We start from the raw sequence: 22,342 nt of genomic DNA, 5'->3' as shown, positions 1-22,342 counted from the left end.
TTAATTAAAGAAAACATAAACACGTCATTATCCAATCTTATTCATCCACGTCCTTATCCTTCACTATCTTACAAATTCAACGGTCAGTATTTCCTCTTTCTATCATCAACGGTTGAAAATGTCGGGTTCTAGAGTCTTCCATATTTAGTGAGAGAAACTAGAGAGAGAAAGTTGTCTTCTCTTAACTATGGTTAGTTTTTTTATAACCCCCTTTCATCTCGATGCAATTTTTATTCAGTTGAGGAGTTAAAGAAGTTTGAGAGAAATATAGAGAGAGAAATATATTTAGAGAGAGAAAGAGAGAGAGAGAGTGGAGTGACGAATTGGCTTGAACGAAAAGGTTCAAAAATGCAAATTCCAATCCAATTTTAGCCGTCTAAGAGGTTTCGTTCTCAGACGACGATGACGGATGCGGTTGTTTTTCTCCCTCTTCAATCTTTAAAGATCTTCAGATTTTGGTGAGTTCGATCATGATGATGATGATGGTGAAGATTTCTTATTACGCAATTTCTTTTCAGTTCTGGATTTAATCTTTATAGCGTTTCGGAATCGGTGTAAGGAATCGGTTTTGAACGAGTTTTAATTGCTTTTTGAGTCTTTCGGATGATCAGTTCGGTTCGATTTTAGCTGTGAAAATGTGAAGATCTTGTTCTTTTAAAATCTTTAAGGTATTTGTTTGGAAACTTACTTCTTAGTTCATGCATTTCACTTATGAAATATTTGTTGAAGTCACTGAAATCAAAAGAAAGAGCTGATTCGTAGATACATGATTTGTTTAGATCTCAAAACTTAAGACTAATCTTTAGGTTTTAGGTATAGATGATTGAGAGTAATGTTCTTGAAGTTGTACGATCGATCCATCTGTAAACAGAAGCTGGTCTTGAATTTGTATCTTTCATGTTCATGTTCATGTTAAAATTATAGATCGGTTTATTGCGAGTATATGTAGATACTTAGTTTTCACTTTTTCTGGTTATCTTCTTGCAGTAGAAGTAATTATCATATTTTTGTATCTTTTTGTCAAGTTGATCCCTGATATTCCTCCTGGTGGGGAAGAAAATGGAACTTTCTTTATTTGTTTGAGATTTCTTCTGCAGTTTCTTCTCTCTTTATCATATGATATTTTGCTCTTTACGTTTAGTTTAGGGTTTTTTACTCTTTGTCTCTGAATAGGTGTTTGTGTTCTGTTTCATCAGGAATCAGATGGCTTTCTCAATGTAATTGTTCATCTGCATCACTTCACCTTTGTTAGTAATCTATCTTGTTTTGTTCTTTCGAGTATTCGATTTGAAGATCGAAGATGAAACTTAAATTTTAGGTAGTGGTTTAATGATTGTGTGGAAAATAGGAGTCATTTCCTTCCACGATTTGTCGGCATTTGAGCTTGACGTCTGCTTGAGAGAGAAGGGGAAGCTCTCGTCTGCAGCCATCTCTGCCATTAGCCCTCAAAATATCGGGTTTTCCCCTTCCTTCCATGTCTCCTAATTTGGATAGCCCTGTTCAGACACAGATGGCGATTGGGCTCTTGAATGGTCACATTAATAATGAATATCATGGGAATAGAGCAGAGGGAAGACAGGCGGGGAAAAGGAGAATCTTTGTACAAACTGATACTGGCTGTGTTTTGGGGATTGATTTGGATCGCCGTGATAATGCTCATACTGTGAAGAGGAGGTTGCAGTTAGCTCTCAATGTTCCGACTGATGAAAGCTCGTTGACATTTGGTGATGTGGTTCTGAAGAATGATCTTAGTGCTGTTCGAAATGACTCCCCTCTTCTACTTACAAGAAACTTTTTACATAGAAGTTCATCAACTCCTTGCCTCTCACCTACTGGAAGAGATCTCCAGCAGAGAGATAAGAGTGGTTTAATTGAAATATTGGGGCGATCTGGTCGATTTCTTCCGATGAAACAACTGGTTAAGGATATTGTGAAGGCCATTAAGAATGGTGTTGATCCGACACCTATTCATAGTGGGCTTGGAGGTGCTTACTATTTCAGAAACAGCATGGGTGAGAATGTTGCAATTCTGAAGCCGACAGATGAAGAACCTTTTGCCCCAAACAACCCGAAAGGGTTTATTGGGAAAGCTCTTGGTCAGCCAGGACTGAAACGATCTGTAAGGGTTGGTGAGACTGGGTTTAGAGAAGTTGCAGCTTACCTTCTTGACTATGATCACTTTGCTAATGTGCCCCCAACTGCCCTCGTGAAAATCACTCACTCGGTTTTCAACATCAACGAAGGGGTGAATTGCAACAAAGCTCAAGAGAGGAAACCAGTAAGCAAGATTGCATCTTGTCAGAAGTTCGTCCGTCATGATTTTGATGCTAGTGATCATGGGACATCAAGCTTCCCTGTTTCTAACGTACACAGAATAGGGATATTAGATATTCGAATCTTCAACACAGATAGGCATGCAGGAAATCTTCTAGTTCGAAAGTTAGGTGAGTTTGGGGAAGTTGAACTCATTCCAATTGATCATGGCCTTTGTCTGCCTGAGAGTTTAGAAGACCCATACTTTGAGTGGATTCATTGGCCACAAGCATCAATCCCGTTTTCTGAGGATGAGCTTGATTATATTGCTAATCTTGATCCATTTAAGGATTCTGAGATGCTAAGGATGGAGTTGCCAATGATTCGAGAAGCATGTATCCGTGTTTTGTTTATATGCACCATTTTCCTCAAGGAAGCAGCAGCTTTTGGTCTGTGTCTTGGTGAGATCGGTGAGATGATGAGTAGGGAATTCAGGAGTCGTGACGAGGAACCAAGTGAGCTAGAGCTCATATGCATGGAGGCCAAGAGACTTGTAGCAGAAAGGGAGTTACCAACTCCTGATTCTGTAGTTGGTGGAGAACACGAGTTTCAGTTCGATATCGAGGAAGAGGAAACCGAGTCTCCACCTAATCTGGCCAATGACATTGTGACAAAGGAATCGTTCAACTTTGGTTTTCGAGGTTGGCCTGGCTGGAACCCTCTCTCCAAACTCGAGGAGAGCATCGACGAGGAAGAAGGCGAAGAACCAGCAAATCCAACATTTTCTGGCGGCATTTCAACCAAAACTCAAGCTCCAAATGTTTCGAAACTCTCCATATCACTGAAAAATACAACTCTGAGTGGCGATAAGAATACGTGGTTTCAAGGAGCGAAACTCGAAGAGTCATTGTCTTGTCTATCATCGTGGAACCGAAGTGCAAATGAGCAGCTTCCTGGGAGTGAAAGCTTTGTAAAGCTAGCAGACATGAATGACGAAGAATGGGTATTATTCCTAGAGAAGTTTCAGGAGCTCCTTTACCCTGCATTTTCTAGCCGTAAATCCGATGGTGTCGGGCAATGGCAGAGGAAAAGGCTTGGGAGTTCTTGCCGGTTTTAAGAGAGTAAGAGTTACAGTAGAAGAAAATAGAAGAAGTTGGTAATAATAAGTGGGAAGAGATATGGTATTCTAGGGTTTTGGTTTCAGGTTCTCTCCCTGAAAGAAAATACTATGTTTAGTTGGTGATCAGTTTAGAGAAGTGGGAACATGATGATGTGTAAATATTTCTTTTAGAATCCTGATGATGATCTCAGTATAAAAATCATCAGCCAAGAAGGAAGTGAAGGAGTTCTTAAATTTGCTTTTGTTTTTCTATTCGGCTTTTCAGTTTTCTGTTCCTCCCGCTTCAGCACTTTTAAGTCAAAGAAAAAAAAAACTAAGTAGAATAAAATGTGAAAGTTATATCCATGTACTACGGGTTTAGTGTAATATTTGCATATGTATATACATGAAGTGTTAGTATTCTGGTTATATATTCTTACTATTTAGTGCTGATACTTGGTTTTGCCACACAGTTAGGTTTTGAAGGGGAGAGTGGATTCACAGACTGGTTTCAGATTTGCTTCACAAACCATTGGTGTAATGTCTTTAGATGTATTAGTATTGAATAAAGGTAAAGCAAAACCGTATAAATCACAACCATTATATTTGTCTATATTTTAATACTATCAAACGAAAGCAGGCGTTATAGGATGGAGGGTCAAATGGGGCTCACTATCTCTACTGGGGTTATGGTGGAGGTGGGAACGGTGAGCCGCTGATAGTGGTGGTGGTCGTCTTGGTTGTTGACCACACTGATGGTGATGGTGGTGATTAACTTGGTTCTGTCGTCTATAATGGGTTGTGGTGGACGTTGGGAACAATTAGCCAGATGATCTAGGTTGTGAAGGAAACGGGTTGAAAAGATTATCCCCAACAATGGGGTCCTTCGCTCAACTTGAAAGACCCGGGAAGTATTAATTTGTGAAAAATAACTCATTATCGGTTGAAAGCTTGTCTTTTTTTCTGCAAAGCACAATGGCTCCTTTGTGGAAGCTGGTTAACATTTAAAACGTCTTACTTAAGTACGATTGGAGTTGCCTGCATTTCTCTAATGGGCTATAAACTTTTAAAGAAGAGCAGGTACATGCAAATAATCCTTGTCCTGTTCGTATTTTCTTAAGTGATAAACTCCACTAGGTTACAGTGTTACATTAATTCTCGTCACTACTTGTTGGAAGTGTTGGAAAAATATTTCTAATAATTAAAATAAAAACTTCTGTAAAAAATTGTGTTGTACACAAAACTATAAAATTCGATAATATCAATTCTTTTAAATTGTAATTCGCTCCTTCTGGTAAAATCACGAGTACACAAGAGGTATAGAATTATGTCTTTCAGAATACGATGAAGTTTTTAGCAACTATCTTAGTGTAAAGTATGTACGTCGTGATTAAGATTGAGAACACCCCAAAATATAAACTGATAATGCTAATGAAAATCGACTCGAGAAATTCATCAAATAACGTGATAGAAATTCCAAGAGCCTTCACTGTTAATTTTAAACTAGAACATGAGAGCAAGAGAGAATGAAAATTCGTTAGTGTCTGTTGTATCTCGGAAGAGTCAATTTGCCAATTAATTTATACAAAGGGAAGAGATGTGGAAGCATCTTATCTCAAGAGATGCATCCATTCCCTAGCACTATGAATGGTCGTTACACCCATTCGTTGGGTGTATGGAGCATTGCCATCGCTGGGTGTACGGAGCATTGCCATTACATCTCACGCGTTCATTCACATGTGGCAAATGACTCACTAAATTATTGAAAATTTCCAACCGGAAGATCTACGTGTTAGTGATTCCAGTTCAGTCCTTATAGCACACAACTGATATCGCGAAAACAAATATCCAAATTAAGTTAGAAATGTTCCTCTTCAAATTCGTCTCGAGTTACTATCCAGCGCATAATGAAGTTCTGTAGGTGCCCCTTCTATCATACATCCTCACAAACTTGCACTGCCGGAGGGCACAAAAGCATCGCCTTTAGAACTCCTTATACGATGTGCAGAGATATAGCAATATTAAAGGCTACCATTTTGGACTTTTGAGAAAACCAGAAAAAGTTTTGGCCATTACTGCCTCACTCCACCATCATTTCTCTCTCCTCTTTCCTCCCTCTCTTCTCTCGTTTCTCTTTATCGATTCCAACAAAGGGGCGGGTCCCCTCTCTCAGAATCTCAGTTTGGTTCGGCGGGATCCCCCAACCTGACCGGGTACTGAGAGAATCACTCAAATATATATATATATATATATACACACGAGAGAGAGAGAGAGAGAGAGAGAGAGAGAGAGAGAGAGAGAAGGCAAAGGGAAGAAGGAAATATAAGTAATGGTGGGACGAAAAAAGGAAGAAGAAACGGAGAAGAGATAGAGAGACAGAGGAGAGAAATGGTGATGGTGGTCGGATGTGGTGGCTAGAAATGGTTGGTCGGAGATAAAGAAGAAAAGTAAGTTTTGTTGCCTTAAAAATTTAAGAAAGAGTTTCTAGTTACCTAGTTAGTTAGTTAGTATTCAACAAAAAAAAAAATTAGTTAGTTAGTCCAAAATAATATTCGAAATGAGTAAAAAACACCAAAGTAATTATTATTTAGGGTCTGTTTGGTGCGTTAGAAAATAGAGCTGAGAAGGTCATTTTCGTAAGAAAATTGACTTTTAACTGTTTGTTAAAGCCAAGTAAGTAAGAAAGTCGAATTCCGTTAGAAAAAAGGTTGGAAAATAGGCATCCAAATTTTCCTACTAAAAAGATGAGAAATCCGTTTCCCCACACTCTCAAAAGACACACTCTCTTTCCTCCCGTGCTTCTCTCTCTCTCGTTTTTATTTTTTCTCTCTCTAAAAAAACACTCATGGTGTGTTTGGATGGCGGACTCATGAATCCGCGGATTCATGAGTCCTTGGGATTCATGATTCCACGGATTCATGAATCCGAGTAATATTTGTTGGCTTGTTTGGCAACTAAGAATCCTATGATTTATTATTATTTGAGTATTTTTAAACGTCTTTAGAAAAAATATGATTTAAAAAAAAAAAACAATGGTTTTGAAAAAAATTAATGATTTTGTAGAAGGAAATATTTTTTTATTGATTTTAAGTTTGAAATTTAGGTTCAATAATCCAAAATCCTAGCAAATCCTAGGGGGTAGGGTGAGATTTTGGTGCAATGCAAATTTTGGAATTAGGAATCCTTAGGATTCAAGAGTCCTAGGATTCTTGGTAGCCAAACAGACCAAGGATTCATGATTCCTACCAAATTCTACTTTTGATAGGAATCCTACTTAGGAATCCTGCAACCAAACACACCATCAACTTCTCTCTCAATCTCTTGATAGAACTTCTCTCTTAATCTCTAGTATACAAATAAGTGGAGAAACAATCTCATAAACTACAAATCTGCATTAGAAACATGAATTGGAAAACCCTAATTTCACCTTGGAGTAATAATCATAAGCTACAATCTCATAAACTGTTATCTCTGAAAATCAAAAGCTTTGAACATGTAATGATTCGGACTCTGACTAAATCATTGGTGAAAATTCAAACTCTAGATATATATCTCTGAATGAACATTCCATCTATGCCGATTCAAACTCTAAATAGATTCATTGATGAAGAAGCAAAACCTAATTGAAAAATAATACAAGAAAGATTTAGGTTAGAAATCATGGTAACAAAATGAAACTCGAAATGGTTGACAGAAAAAACACAATCGAAACCAAACCCTAGTTGAAGAAATCCATTACCATTTGTCGACTCAACACTAGAGATCTGCCACCATCTAGTTTCTTTTAAAAGATCCATCAAGAAAACCCAAATGAAGGATGAAGAAGACGAGAAGTGAAGCTATGATTTAAGGGAAATTTTAAAAGCCCCCCCCGTTTTTGTTAAAAGGCCTCCCCGCTAAAAGCGCCCCTCATTATAACCCATTTGGTTATAGGGCCCCCTTTACAAAAGAGCACCTCCTTCATCAATATTTGACCTAACGGCAAAGTTAACGCCGTTAGGTCAAACTTAACCCAAGACCGGTGTTGTTGACCACGCCACATCATCATCTTCTCCGGCAAGGTCGCCGGCCGGCCAAACTTCCGGCCGGCGACCTTCAAATTTTTTTTTTTTTTATTCTCTCTCTCTCTCTCTAAAAACAATTTTTTTTTTTTTTTTTTTTTATAACTCTCTCTCTCTCTACAGATCTAGAGAGAGAGAGCAGATCCTTTGAGGTCTGCGAACAGACCTTCAATGGATCTGCTCTCTCTCTAGATCTGTAGAGAGAGAGTTTAAAAAAAAAAAAAAATTTTGTTTTTTGAGAGAGAGAGAATAAAAAAAAAATTTTGAAGGTCGCCGGCCGGAAGTTTGGCCGGCCGGCGACCCTGCCGGAGAAGATGATGATGTGGCGTGGTCCAATGATGGAGAGAAAATGTGGGTGAAATACACCTTTAAAGGGGTTTTTTTCACCCATTCAAAGAGGGGGGCCCTTTAACCAAGCTAAGTCAAAGGCTTTTTACTAAGTCAACGAAACTGTGGGGAGGCCTTTTAACAAAAACGGGGAGGCCTTTTAAAATCTCCCATGATTTAATTTGGGAACTTCTAAGAGCGCCTAGTATTATCATCAAGGCACCCCACTTCATGAATATAAAAGGTGCCAAAAATAATAAAATGGGGCGTCTTTAAATATTTTCTAATGCCTTACCAAATAGTAACAAATGCATTTCTAATAAAGAAAATCTTGACTTTCTTGCCCACAATAAAGAAATCGATTATCTTACTCACACATTCTAACGTATCAAACAAACCCTTAGGTAAAAAAACATACAAACTAAAATACTCTTTGTTAATTTCGTGTCAGCAACTTATTTATTTATTTTTTTCAACAAAAAAAAAACTTATTTTTTTATTTTTTTAAAACTTTAACTTAGAATTAAACTATATATAATGTTTTAAAAAGAATTTAGTTATAAATTTTTGGTAATGCAACTCTTTTGTATCAAATAAGATACTTGTTTATTATTTATCAATGATTTTAGTATAAATCATATTAGGAGAACTTTGCTTTACTTGGGTCTGAATTTCGTCGTAAAAATTTCATTAGTTTTAACCTTCCCTAAAAATAATTTCTGAATCCGCCACTGGCGACGACATACCAGTAAACCGTTGGACATACAATCTCTATTGACGATTTTTCCTAATAGGTGTTAGAAAAAAGCGCTGACAATAAACCATGTCTTTTGTAGTGTATATGAATAAACACGCACCTTCGATGCATGTCGACATAACTACCGTGAATCAATACTATTGACTAGTCGAGAATCATAATCACATTATATATAGGCAAAATTTTTCTATTTAACGATAAATTAAATAAGATATATCTTGAAAATAAATTGTGTTTTATTTTGTAGCCTTAACCTTGAGTTCTAGAGGGTGGCACAACCAATTGGATTAGCTACTACGCCATGTGAAACATATACGCGTTCTTAGGCCTCAGCAATAGGCATAGTCATTTGACTAAACAACAAAGGAAGTATGAATGACTAATTCTCGTGTTACATGCCCTAAAATCTCTTTTGGCATTTTATAATAGTTAGGTGAGGGTCTTGGTTGGCTGTGGAACCTTCAGGCTAAAAGTAGTATTTTCAAGAACTTTTCAACTTTATCAACTTGGTAGTTTAAATTAAAAGTCATCAACTGCTAATCAACTTATCTAATTATTCTACAAGATCATTGACGTCAAACCTTATGAGAGATTAACTAAAACCCTTTCTATATTTAGTTATCACCTCCTATTAAGTATTTAAAAGGCTATTTTGCTCTTTTTTTTGTCGCAAAATATGTCAATAAACTTAAAAATTCAGCTAGATGCTAAGGATAGACGTGGACTCCAACTTCTGTCCATGTACGATCCATACTATGTTTGAACAACTACCTATCCTAATTTGGACGGTGTAACTCAATTTTACATTTTTAGGGATATTTTGGTCATTCTTTTACGTCGAAATTTAAAATTTAAAGCAAGTAACTTAGTAAAGGACACATTCACAAGACCTCTATTTCAATCCAAATCCGCCAGTCATAATCAAAGGACAAAAGAATTGGTATTGGGAGACGGGAGCACTTATGTTAATACAAGTTGATGTGAATGCAGAATCCACCTATGCAAAAAACATGGTTATTTTACTTATTTGTCAACTTGAAATAGTATGTTAATATAAGTTGATGTAGAAAAATATATGCCCAATCTTTGTGACTTTGACCTAAAAAGTAATCTATGTTAGTAACTTTACAAATGTATGATTCAGATCAAACTCCGATTTTTTCTTTCCTTTACGCTCGTCAGATAGTCTGAAAATGTGGACAGCAAACATTTTATATTTGTGAAATGTGCACGTGTATTAAAGAGTATATAAATATTTTAGGTTTTCGATGCATTTTCTTGAATGGCCATGTACATATACCAATTCCATAACTAATAAAACTTTATATTATTAAAACCCAATCAAATGTTTTATTTATTAATATTTGAATAAGTCCATTATTATTCATCCAATAGTGGAGATTTTATAACATGAAAACCACAATATCCTCAATCCATTATTTCTCTATATAAAGCCATAACCATCTTGACCTAGACAAGTAGAAACCATTGAAAATATTAGCTAGAGATATGGGTTTGAAGAGTGAGTTTTTTATCATTAGTGTTCTTGTTTCTGCAGTTTATATTTTGGTTCCGGCAGTGGTGGTAACGGCAGCGAAGGCCGAGAGTGCTGGTGTTGTACCAGCTTTGTATGTGTTTGGTGACTCTCTATTGGACAGTGGCAACAACAATTTTCTTCAGACACGAGCCAAAGCAAATTACACACCATATGGAGTAGATTTTCCTAATGGAAAGGCCACTGGCAGGTTTACTAATGGTAGAACGGTTGCTGATTTTATAGGTAATCATTCGAAATAAGAATATATTACCCTGAACTAATTTGAATGGTCGTTATATATTCGTCCGCTTTTTGTATAGGCGTGTCCAGTGGGTTCGCCTTCGAACGGACCCTCAAATAGTCTTCCATATGTACCATTACTAACTTTCAGGCTTTGGGTACATATGGACTCGTTCCGACTTTGTCCCATCCCTAGCTATCAGGTACATCTGAAATGCTATATCGCCTGAATTTGAGTAATAGGCTCGGGGTATTTGCCTATACGAAATCGTTTATGGAAAACTAATCTCAAGAATCTCATACCAAAAATTATGTATTTTTAAGTGTTGGTTTCCCTTTTCATAAGTAACAAACTCTCCCTTCAACGATAAAACATACAATACACCATATGTATATTCAAGACTCAAGTAATGTATTTCTAATAGTAATAGTATCTTCATTGCTCTAGCAAGGACAAAAAGAAGATATCTAGTGGTTTGGTAAGTAATTTGGTTTTATTATTATTATTGTAGTATAGAGGAGGTAGACAAAAGAGTCAAGTAAATTGTTGGGTCAAAGACTCAAAGTATATGTTAATTTGAAAGATAATAAAAATTGATCTCAATATTACTTGGGGCCAAGGGTGGGGGTAGGTAGGGAAGAAATATAGTTTAATAAATAAATAAAGCCAATTGTCTTTCCTCTTTGAACTATTAGAAGGGCAAAACGCATTTAAGAAAAAAAAAAAAGAGGCAAACACATGAGACACTAGGGTTTACCCACTTTTGAACTACCCAACATTTTTTTTTTGTATTTCCCCATGGGGTTATTAGATGTTTTTCTTTTGTTGAAACATGGGTTATTAGATGTTAAAATAACTTTTATGAGTTAACAGATCTTGACTTGCACTTGGGAAAAAGATATTGTCATCCCAAAATTGTGTCCCTAGACAAAAAAATTTTGTTGGTAACCTAAAATATGACTCATTAAACTTTGAACATACACCTATTATCCATACATCGAAAGTGTCTTTAAGTGATGTTGGACTATCACAATTTATGTATTAATTTTTTTCTTTTGATTCTACGAAGTTATTACAAATGCATTGATACGTACGTAATTAAGACGTGATAAGCACAATAACTGTCTGAAATCAAACATTATAAACTACCAGAGGCAAAGCCCATCTAAACTAGTAGACTAAAACCCATAAAATTACTTTATTTATACCTTAAATAACCCAAGTTCAATAAACTATAGATTGCACTTCCTCTGGGAATCAAACCTGAAACTTCTAAGATTTCAGTGTTTGTGTCAACACTATCAACCACTTGGGCAACCAAGTGTTTGACTCAATTTATTTATTAGTTAAACTTAGAAAATGTCTTTGAACCTAATATTTCAGAAAAGAAAAGACCTAATCAAATCCTAAATATATATGCATCCATTGACATCGGTAATAAACTAAAAACTACTTCTCTACTGTATGTACCGTTCACACAAGGCGAGTCACATAGTTAATAGTTTCCCACTCATATAACCGCCAAAAATCGAGGCCACATTAAGCATATTGATAGTTGTATTAGAGTAGATTTTAGCAAAAATTGAAAGTAGAAAGTGAGCAAATCGTTTGTTGCATGCAGCTAAATGGCTTAAACTACCCTATGTGAAGCCTTACTTGGGTCTATCAGATGAAGAGAAAACAAATATAACAACTGGTGTTAATTATGCATCTGGTGCGGCTGGTATTCTTCCTGAAACTGGAAGTGCATCTGTAAGTAATTAATCACTCTTTTTCTTCTTATTCTTTTCCTCTCTTTTTAGAAAAAAACCCAACTAATTCTAATTTCAAATCAGGGGAAAGTCCTAAGCTTGGACAAACAGGTCAATTACTTTAAAGACACAGTGACAAAAGACTTGCCCCAAATGTTCAAAAGACAAGAAGATTTATCCAAGTACTTGGCCAAGTCCATTTTTGTGGTGTCAATTGGTAGCAATGACTATATCAACAACTATCTCCAACCTTCAGTTTACAATAGTAGCAAAATATATACTCCTCAGCAATTTGGTACCCTCCTCTTGGACACTCTCAAACAACGCTTGACGGTAAACATACTTCTTTCATTCACGCCCTACTTTTGGGTCGACCTATGGGCCGAAAAGTAATGTGACCAGCCCCAATTAGTCCGGCTATGAAAAGAGAGAAACGGTCTAATCAATTGGGGCCGGCCACGTAATCTTCATTCCGTGGTCAGCCCAAAATTCGACCCGTTTAGCACTTCTCATGTGACATAAGAAAATAACTTTTGTTGTCTCACTCTCTCATCTATGTCTCTCTATTTATGACAGGCTATATACAACTTGGGAGGGAGGAAATTTGTAATATTTGGTCTGGGTCCAATAGGTTGTATGCCAGCTACAGTAAACAGTGCTAATCCAAAGCCAAACACTCCTTGCTTAGAGACAGTAAATGGTGTTATTAACTTGTATAATGTTGGACTTCCCAAACTCACCCAACAACTTACCTCTACCTTGAAGGGTTCCACTTTTGTTCATGGAGAAGTTTATCAAATAAACTATGTCATGAGCCAAAATCCTTCCAAATATGGTGAGATTTCTATTTTTCATGAATTTACCTATATTCTAATTTATTAATTGTTTTCCTAACATTGTGGAATCTCCTCATAGGAGGTATTTCTCTTCATATAAACTCAAATCTAAAATCTAATTCAAAGAGATTTGAAATAATTCCAGATAAAAACCTTTTTTATATCAATAAGTATTGGGAGTCCGTATTTGGGACGGTTCTCCCAAATGAACCGTCCCACCCATGAATAGATAAAAGACAAAACCCAATCTTAGACAGAGAAAGTGGGTTGGGTTTTGTGTTTTTATCCAAAGGGTAAAACGGTTCATTTGGGAGTCCCATTTGGGAGTCTCCCTAGGCTTACTGTTTTTGTCTGATCGTTATAAATTTTACTTATCTGACTAGTGGATTTGGGCTATTCTGAGTCTATTAGAGTCGAACATTATATAAGTCTAAATTAATTTTGGAATGACAATTGAGCCACAGACTAACGTGACTCTGACACGACCACTCAGATTTAGACAGGTCAAATGCAGACGAGCCAGATTCACTATCTAAAAGACCATAGAGAAATAACTTAGTTTTTTCTTCCTATTATTTGTATTAATAATGATTTTTATTTATTTTTGCTTTTATATTTTTTTTTAGGGTTCACAGAGGGGAATACACCTTGTTGTGTAGTAGGAGGGAATGGAACAACAATCTGCCTTCCTAACCAAAAACCATGCAAGAACAGGTGGGCCCATCTCTTCTATGATGCCTTCCATCCTGTTCAACGAGTAAACCACATAATTGCTCATCGTTGCTTCAGTGGTTCCTCCCTTTGCCTCCCTATTAACATCAAATCATTAGTAGAGAATTAAGCACTAATCTCTATTGATTCATCATTAAGGGTTAAATTAGTTTTTGTTAATTCTTTATATGTATATTGTGTGAATAAGTCACTGAATTTCATTGATAAATAGTTTCTCATGGTTTATGATTTAATAATGAAAGAAATTTGGTTGATTTTAATGATTTTAAGAGATATTATAAAGGATGACTGGTGGAAGTTTTGCACTTACACTTCGGTCACACTCTCTTGACTAGGAACAATAAATAAACAAAACACTTCGTGTACACCAACTGACTATGGGCACTCCATAATTTGCAGCAACTGGCTAGGGGAACTCAATATGAATTGTTAACAACACTTCTTCTTCTTCTTTATGCTCCAATTCTTCATCTTGTCTTCTTCTTCTTCCTTTGGTCTTCTTCAAGTTCTTTCTTCATTACATCTTGTTATCAAACACGACTTAAAAACACGTGACTAGAGAAGGGTGCTTAAGCCCCTAACATGGGGAATCAGACTTTGTTTCCCACCGATGTAGGATTTACAACACCATTTGCGTTAAAACCAAGGAATGAAATTTCAGTTTCGGTAGAAATTTCGGTCGGTCTAAAAGTGGAAACGTTTCGTAGAAATGTTTCGGTCAGTGTGGAAATCTTACAAATCTACAGGAATGATAGAAATATGATGCAATTATGTATAACAAGATTATTAAACCATAATGATGCATAAAAATGATGTTTAACGTTATCTATTAGTTTGAGGGAGTATTAACAATTACACAGTTACTTCCGGGGGTAAATTGAATAATTTTTTGGCTATAACACCCAAAAGATAACATTCTTACTGATAATAATTAACAAACTATGTTTGTTTGAGAAGGTATCGTCAATTACGCAGTTATATTAGAGGTGTTACTAAGATAAAATCAATTTAGGCAGAATTGAAGACGTTAAGGGAACTATTTTCTCATGGGTTAGGAGAATTGATAAGTTTAAGAATGTATCCTATCTAGATGTTGTAGTTCATTGGGAGGCTTGGATGTCGTGAGATATCCGCTTTAAGCCACCCCTCTCTCTGTATATAGCTTTTTCTCCTTTAATATATTCATTATAAGTTTCAAAAAAAAAAAAATCAATTCAGGCAGTTAAGGCAAGGCGTAAATCATTCAAATAGATTTAAAAACCATGCAAAACATAACATAAAAATCAAGAGAAATCTAAGAGAAATGAAGATGAAAAAGAAGAAGAAATGGATATGTTTCTAGTATTAGTTTCTCCCGTTTTTTTGCTAGATTTCTACTATGTCGGTCGAAATTTCCATCATGTCGGTGGAAATTTCGATATTTCCAACAACTTCGGTGGAAATTTCGATCATGTCGGTGGAAACTATGCAGGAAATAGTTGTAAGTGTTATTTCGTGCACCTAATCTCATTTTAGGAAACGTTTCGCGAAATTTCGGTGAAATTTCGGGAAGTTTCATTCCTTGGTTAAAACCAATGTTTTCCAAAGTGAAGTCCTATTCCCCACCCGAGATCACAGAAATCATAAATAACTGTTGAGTTTGCCGACATCCAATTCCAAGTTAATTGGCAATTATTGGAGCGTGCATAAAGATTATATTTATGGTTAGTAGATGACTCTTTTCTAACGTGGGATTGTTCTCACAACAATTACTACCATAAAATTTACATAAGTGTTAGGAAAAATAACCTAATTAACTTGTTCATGAATATAAAGATAAACGATGTGACAGTAAAAGTAGAGACACCAAGATTATTTAACGTGGCAAAAAACCCCTCCAAGATAGAAGGTAAACAACCACGGGGCCTAGTCCAGAAATCTTTCACAATAATGATAATAATGGGTTACACAATTCTTCCCCAAAACAATAGAGGATTAACCAAATCTTCAAGATGTGTAGAAACACTCTTGGATAACAACTCTTTACCAAAACTATGGTGGATAAATTGAACAAAGAAACAAAGAAATAGAAATCTCTTACTCCTTAGGATTTGAACAAATCCTAGATTACTAAAAGCTCGAGAAGATAACCACAAACTAAATTGCTTCCCAAGATTAATGATCTTCTTTCCTTCAAACCTATATTCTTCTCTTTCAAGCTCCCTTGAAAGAACCACTTCAGAAATCTCTCTTTGTCTGACTTTCCTTTGTTCTGGAAGTTGTGAATAATCTCTTTCATTTCATTCCCTTTTATAATGATAAATAGGGAGATTTACCAATAGAAATAGAAATTCCTTTTTAGGCTTGAAAAAATAGAAGTTTCTATTTTTTTTTTCCCCAAATAAAGAATAAGGGAAATCCTATTTCAATTAAGAGTCCTTTTATTATAAGGAGGGACCCCAACAAACTCCTCATCCCGACTTATGAAGAGGGACCTACCATCCCCAAACCTGCAACACTGCTACATAGCTCATGTTTGCCTTGGGTAATGGTTTTGTCATCATATTTGAACCATTGTCGTCAGTATGGATTTTCTCGATCTTCAACACCTTTTCTTCAAGAACATCTTGGATCCATTGGTATCTCACATTTATATGTTTGGACTTGGAATGGAAACTAGAATTCTTACTAAGGTTGATGACACTTTGACTGTCACAATGAATAACATAATTATCCTGTTTCATACCAAGTTCTTCTAACAGCCTCTTCATCCATAACATCTCCTTGCAACATTCTGTAATGGCAATATATTCTGTCTTTGTAGTAGATAAAGCTACACACTTTTGTAATTTAGATTGTCATGACACTGGTCCCCCTGAAAATGTAAATAGGTAGCCTGATGTGGACCTTTTGGAGTCTACATCTCCTGCCATGTCTGCATCTGTGTAACCAACTAATACTGGCTTATCATTACCAAAACATATATGAGCTTTAGACGTACCTCTAAGATACTTCAGAATCCACTTCACTGCTAACCAATGCTCTTTGCCTGGATTGACAAGAAATCTGCTTACTACTCCAACTACAAATGCAATGTCCGGTCTCGTACACACCATTGCATACACCAAGCTTCCTACAGCCGAAGCATAAGGAATTTTCTCCATTATTTCTTTCTCACTTCTAGTTGATGGACACTGATCACGCGTTAACTTGAAGTGACCGGCTAATGGACAACTCACTGGTTTTGTCTTGTCCATATTGAACCTTTCAAGAACCTTCTCAATGTATCTTTCTTGTGATAGCCAAAGTTTTCCAGCTTTCCTATCACGAGATATATGCATGCCAAGAATTTGTTTTATTGGACCCAAGTCTTTCATATCGAAATACTTGTTTAGTTCTTTCTCTAACCTGCTTTTTGTTAGCATCCTGACCAACAATTAACATATCATTGATGTGACACTAAAATGTCACATTTGGAGAGCCTAACTTAGACTAATTATTCCTTTTCGAGTGTTATCAATAATATTTTATGTGTTTTTCATGTTAGGTACCTATTTTGGAGTTAGACATGAAAATCAGAATAAAGGGAACGAATTGTCACTATCATTTTATGTGCCCAAAATGAGAGAAAAAGATTTCAAGCAAATCAAATGTCAAGTGGAGTCAATGACGAGTCCGACGGTAAAAACGGAAGTTGAATCGGAGTTCGGACGGGGAAGTTATGAAAGAAAGAAGTCAATGTCTTTTCTTGAAGGCACCTCTTGATTTCTAAACCAAGCCCAAAGCCCACAAAAACCAAAGAAGAAGAAAAGAGTAGAAAAATATATGGACACCCTTCTTTATGGTCCAAGTCAAAATAGTCAAGAGTCAAAGTCAAGATGGACCTAGGGTTTGAGTAGTAAAAGAAGTAGGCTACTATTCATCTTCTTCTTCATTATTCATCATTCAACAACCAAGAAAAGAGTTAGAGGGAGAGAAAGAGGCAAGAGGGTTAGGGTTCTCTATCACCAAGTAGAGCTTGAGAGAGAGAAAAAGAGAAGAAGGAGAAGGAGGAGTGCCGGCCAAGGCAAGGCCGGCCTAGCCTTGGCCGGCAGCAGCTCGGGTTGCACGGCAGCAGCTCGAGCTGCTCGAGAGAAGCTTCAAGCAGCACGGGATGCGGCTGCAGCTTTGTTCATCAGCACGGGACGCGGCTGCTGCTGGAGACAGCAAGGAATGAGCACGGGACGGCTGTTGCAAGCTTGGGACGACCATGGATATCAAAGAACAGCTCGGGACAGCAAGAAACTCGGCCGGAAGCAGCTCGGGAATCACTCGGTTCGTTCGGGATGAGCACGGGACGCCTAAGCACGGCTCGGGATAGCTTGATTTGTTTGGCCGGACCTCATCAACCTTGGCCGGACTTTTCTAGGGTTTTCCGGCCACTTTCTTGGCCGGAAACCTTAGGGCTTTTACTCCCCATGTCTTGATCTAGCTACCCATGGGATTTGATTTGGTTTTGGGTTAGAAATTTCTAGAGAGACAAAGCTAGGGTTAGCTTTAATGGAGGTTGTGTTCTAAATGGAGAAGATGATGGTGGTCGCTATGGGGAACCCAGAATTTGTTAAGGGGAGATCGGCTGCACTTTAAAGACTCATATTTTCCGACGATCTTAGCCTCGAACCACATCGAAAAAGGGGGATTCTCTCATCATCTTCTTTTCATTTTTTATTTAATCACCATGTTTAGCTAACTTTAGTATGTCGATTATATGAGATGAAACGTGATGAATTCGTGATTATGTTTAATGTGATTTGATGTTTTGATTATAAATTGATGTTCATTTATTTCGATTATCGTTTTGATCGTATTTTCATGTGTCTTGTCAAACACTTCGCATAGTTAATAGACGAAACGAAGTATTCGATATCGATCGTAGTCTAAGTCATAATTTCATGTGTCTTGTCATGCACTTCACATAGTTAGGCGACTAGATGACACTTTCGATGACTCGGGATTAACCGATTTAGACGTTTGTTTGACTAAGTATGATCTCCAGATATACGTAGTACTTAGAGACATCTACTTTAGAAGTCGAATATCGATTGTACTTCGACACATTAGATTGGATCATACATAGTCGTAGGTTTATCATTATGGATTCCCGGACTTCGACACCTCTCTCGCTTATTTGTTGCCCGAATCGAGTCTTACCGTCTCCCGACTCTTGTTCCTCCGACACTTCTCTCAAATCTCTCTCGCCCGTTTACTTTTATTGTTTAGTGTAGTTTTGCTTGTTTTCTTCTTTATTGCTTATTCATCAAAAACCTCCCACTTTTATCTTGTTTCTTTCATTTTTAGTCTAAGTTAGCTAGTGATACCTAGGCCGGCGAACGAGACTCCTTCGTTATCCGAATCACCTTCCTATCCTTGGATCGACTCCCGTTTTACCGGTTTCTACTTGATACCTCCGCTTGGGTGTGCAACCTTTTCGGGTGCATCAATCATCAACATAAACTAGAAGTATAATCAAATCTCCATCAGGAAATTTATGAACGAAAACACAATGATCTGAAGCCGTCCTGTGATACCCTTGATCTTTAATGAACGATTCGAACTTTTTGTACCACTGTCTTGGTGCTTGTTTCAGCCCATATAAACTCTTCTCTAACTTACAAACCAAGTGTTCCTTACCTTTAACTTCAAACCCTGTTGGTTGTTCCATATAAACATCTTCCTCCAAGTCACCATGAAGGAAAGCGGTATTGACATCTAGTGGCTCAATTTCTAAGTTCATACTTGCAGCCAATCCCAATACTAACCGTATCGAGGACATCTTCACCACCGGGGAAAAAATCTCATCAAAATCAATACCCTTCTTTTGTCCATATCCTTTCACCACTAGGCGTGCCTTGTACCGTGGTTGTGAATTTCTTTCTTCGGTCTTGATTTTGAACACCCACTTATTTTTAAGAATTTTCTTATTCTTAGGTTTTTCAACCAACTTAAAAGTGTTGTTCTTATGCAAAGATTCAATCTCATCTTGCATAGCTTTCAACCGCTCCTTGTGTACATCATTTATGGCTTCTTCATGGCACTGCGATTCTCCACCATCTGTAACCATCACATACTCGTGTCTAGGGGTGGGAATCGGGCGGGTTCGGGCGGATCGAGCCCTTCCCTCCTTGGGCCTCGGGCAGATCGGACCCTTACCCTAAGTGACCGCTAAGAATAGTAGGTGGGCTCGGGCGGGCAATTTATGTTATCTGGTTACCCGTGGCCCGTCCGAGCCCGTTAAAAATCTCGGGACCTATCGGGTTCCGGGTACTCGGGTTTCGGGTTATTTAGTTGTTTGATTTTCATTTCTTCCCTTCCTTTGGTTGTCTGGTTACCTGTCATTCGAAATCAGTACGTGATTTCGATTCGAAATCAGTACATGATTTCAAATGATAGGTACTCGCATGATCCCATATGGTGTAAAAATTAGCACAATGTACGTGCACATCATCGTGTAAGATCGACCTGACTTGATGTGAGAGGGCGTGATCATATATCTCACGGTACACCCACAATCAGAGAATGATTGCGAACACTTTACTCGTGAAATTCAAATGTAATCAACCACGACGACGTTAGCCAAGACGGATCTACCGCGCCCGTAGGGCGCGGTGAGAACCTAGTTTTCATCTATTCGCGGTGGGAAGCTAGTTTCATGTATTTCATCATAAAAAAGAAAAAAAAAAACTACAAGGAAAAAGTAAATGTTTATCTATTTACCACAAAGATAATCCTTTATTAATTTCGACTGAAATCTAAATAAAAAAAACCTTAAATAATGTCACAATGTTGAATCATCACAATAAAATACTTCTACATATAAGGTGGGAACCTAGTTATCATGTATTTCATTGGAAAAAAAATAAAAATCTTTTATTAATTCTGACTGAAATCTATATAAAAAATTCTTAAATAATATCTCAATGTTGAATCATCACAATAATACTTCTAGATATATCACGGGAACCTAGTTTTCATTTAAAAAAAAATAAAAATAGAAATAAAAAATAAAAAAATTGTAAGGGAAAACTAAAATTTATCTAATAACCGCAAAGATAATCCTTTACTAATTCCGACTGAAATCTAAATAAAAAACCTTAAATAATGTCTCAATGTTGAATCATCACAATAATACTTCAGGATATACGACATTTGTCGTAGTACATGCATTTTCATCTTCTCGCAACAATATAGTCAATCTAGTAGTAGATGTGCACCTCGATAAAGCAACATACAACTGTCCATGGCTAAATACTGGAGTGCGAAGATCATTCTCCACAAATTTTACTGATTGACCTTGAGATTTGTTTATGGTCATTGCATACGCTAGCTTGACAAGAAATTGACGCCTTATGAACTGGACGCTCGAATCGGAAGACGTAGGTGATAGAGAAATCCTTGGAATAAATACCAAGTTTCCAGCTTTATCTCCATTCAAGATTCTTCATTCAAGTAATCGAGAAGCACATCTGACAACCATCAATCTCGTGCCATTACACATCCCATCTTTTGGAGAGAGATTTCGTAACAACATAATAGGACAACCAACTTTCAGTTCTAATTTGGACGGTGGAAATCCAGGTAGATTAAGAGAATTTAAAAATTCAGAGGGATAGCGAGCATCGTTAGTGTAATCGTTTGCTTCAGCTTCATCCATTTTGTCGGCAGCAAAATAAGTAACTTTTTCTCCAGGGAACATATTTAATGTCAAAATATTGATGTCACTAACATCTTCATTACGTGCGGAGAGAATGGTTCAATCTGTCAAGTATTTAGAAGAACTTGTTCCCACCACATGTAAACCTGGATAAGTTGAAGAAATCAAAGAATGCAAATTATAACATTTGTTGATAGAAGACGACAAGTTAACTCTTTCGTCTGTACTGGATCCAACCTTCGAAAATATAAAAGATGATGAGTAAAAGGATATAGTTGAAAAAGAATATGGAATTAAATATAATGCTTTATGTTACCTAAAGAAAATAAAATTTACCTCGAGTAAGAAATTCGAAAAATGAAGGTTTGTAGGTTCTTCGAGGCATAACCGCATGTTTTGATCAAGAGTGAGGACATTAATAAAGTCCCAAATAGATGACCGCCTAAGTGATGCACCTACGATTTGCTCCCTAACTCCTTTTGGTATCACAGGTAAAATTTGTCGAAAATCCCCCCCATGACAACTGTTATACCACCAAACGGTCTGGTGTCATCACGAAGATCTTGTAAGGTACGGTTAACTGCCTCAACGCAATATCTGTGTTGCATAGGAACTTCATCCAAAATAATTAGACGTGTTTGTCTAAATAGATCTGCGTGTGGAGTCTGCTCACCAATGTTGCGTATTGAATCCTCATGAACATCCAAAGGGATACGAAAAGTGGAAAGGGCAGTTCTACCTCCAACTAATAGTAAAGAAGCAATACTAGAAGAAGCTACTGTGATAACAATAAAACTCTTTACACGACAGCTAGCAGCAATCGTGTCGTACAAAAATGTTTTGCCTGTTCCTGCTCCACCATTAAAAAAAAATATCACACCTCTTTCTTCATTAACGGATTCAGTTACAAAGTGAAAAACTGCTTTTTGTGCGTAATTTAGACGTTCAACATTAGAGTCAGGGCCGGTCCTGACATTTTGGGGGCTCGAAGCGAGATCCGAAAATGAGGCCCCTATACTATACGCAAATCATAATTATAAAAACAAATACACAAGTACTTCAAAAATTTCATTATATCT

At 36.9% G+C, this 22,342-nt stretch overlaps 1 protein-coding gene and 1 pseudogene across 3 annotated transcripts; both read left to right on the top strand.

Moving 5' to 3' along the window:
* The first annotated feature begins 232 nt into the window (after positions 1-232).
* LOC147543331 (phosphatidylinositol 4-kinase gamma 7 pseudogene) lies at positions 233-3,607 on the top strand (annotated as a pseudogene). 2 transcript variants are annotated; one of them, XR_015223152.1, is made up of 2 exons: positions 233-458; positions 1,197-3,607. The product of XR_015223152.1 is annotated as a phosphatidylinositol 4-kinase gamma 7 pseudogene, transcript variant X2 (transcript). The 2 variants fall into 2 exon arrangements; XR_015223151.1 differs by having other exon boundaries at positions 233-668.
* Positions 3,608-9,952: 6,345 nt separating this feature from the next.
* On the top strand, positions 9,953-13,854 carry LOC147543330 (GDSL esterase/lipase 7-like). The gene is made up of 5 exons (XM_086634800.1): positions 9,953-10,277; positions 11,897-12,027; positions 12,111-12,359; positions 12,603-12,861; positions 13,489-13,854. Exons 1-5 carry the CDS (start codon positions 10,007-10,009, stop codon positions 13,701-13,703), a joined length of 1,125 nt encoding a protein of 374 aa, XP_086490926.1. The 5' UTR covers positions 9,953-10,006; the 3' UTR covers positions 13,704-13,854.
* Positions 13,855-22,342: the final 8,488 nt, after the last annotated feature.

The sequence above is a fragment of the Eschscholzia californica genome, unplaced genomic scaffold, assembly GCF_041429995.1.
Source record: "Eschscholzia californica isolate CP2 unplaced genomic scaffold, dmEscCali1.0.p SCAF_4, whole genome shotgun sequence".
In the NCBI taxonomy this organism is placed as follows: domain Eukaryota; kingdom Viridiplantae; phylum Streptophyta; class Magnoliopsida; order Ranunculales; family Papaveraceae; genus Eschscholzia; species Eschscholzia californica.
Note: the sequence above shows the minus strand (reverse complement) of the source record. Positions and strands in the feature narration are given on the sequence as shown.

Bases quoted from the DNA above. Each gene is read 5' to 3' on its own strand.
- LOC147543330 (XM_086634800.1), top strand. From the start codon at position 10,007: ATGGGTTTGAAGAGTGAGTTTTTTATCATTAGTGTTCTTGTTTCTGCA. The intron at 10,278-11,896 runs GTAATCATTCGA...TGTTGCATGCAG, and splicing joins AACGGTTGCTGATTTTATAG to CTAAATGGCTTAAACTACCC. The intron at 12,862-13,488 runs GTGAGATTTCTA...ATTTTTTTTTAG, and splicing joins CCAAAATCCTTCCAAATATG to GGTTCACAGAGGGGAATACA.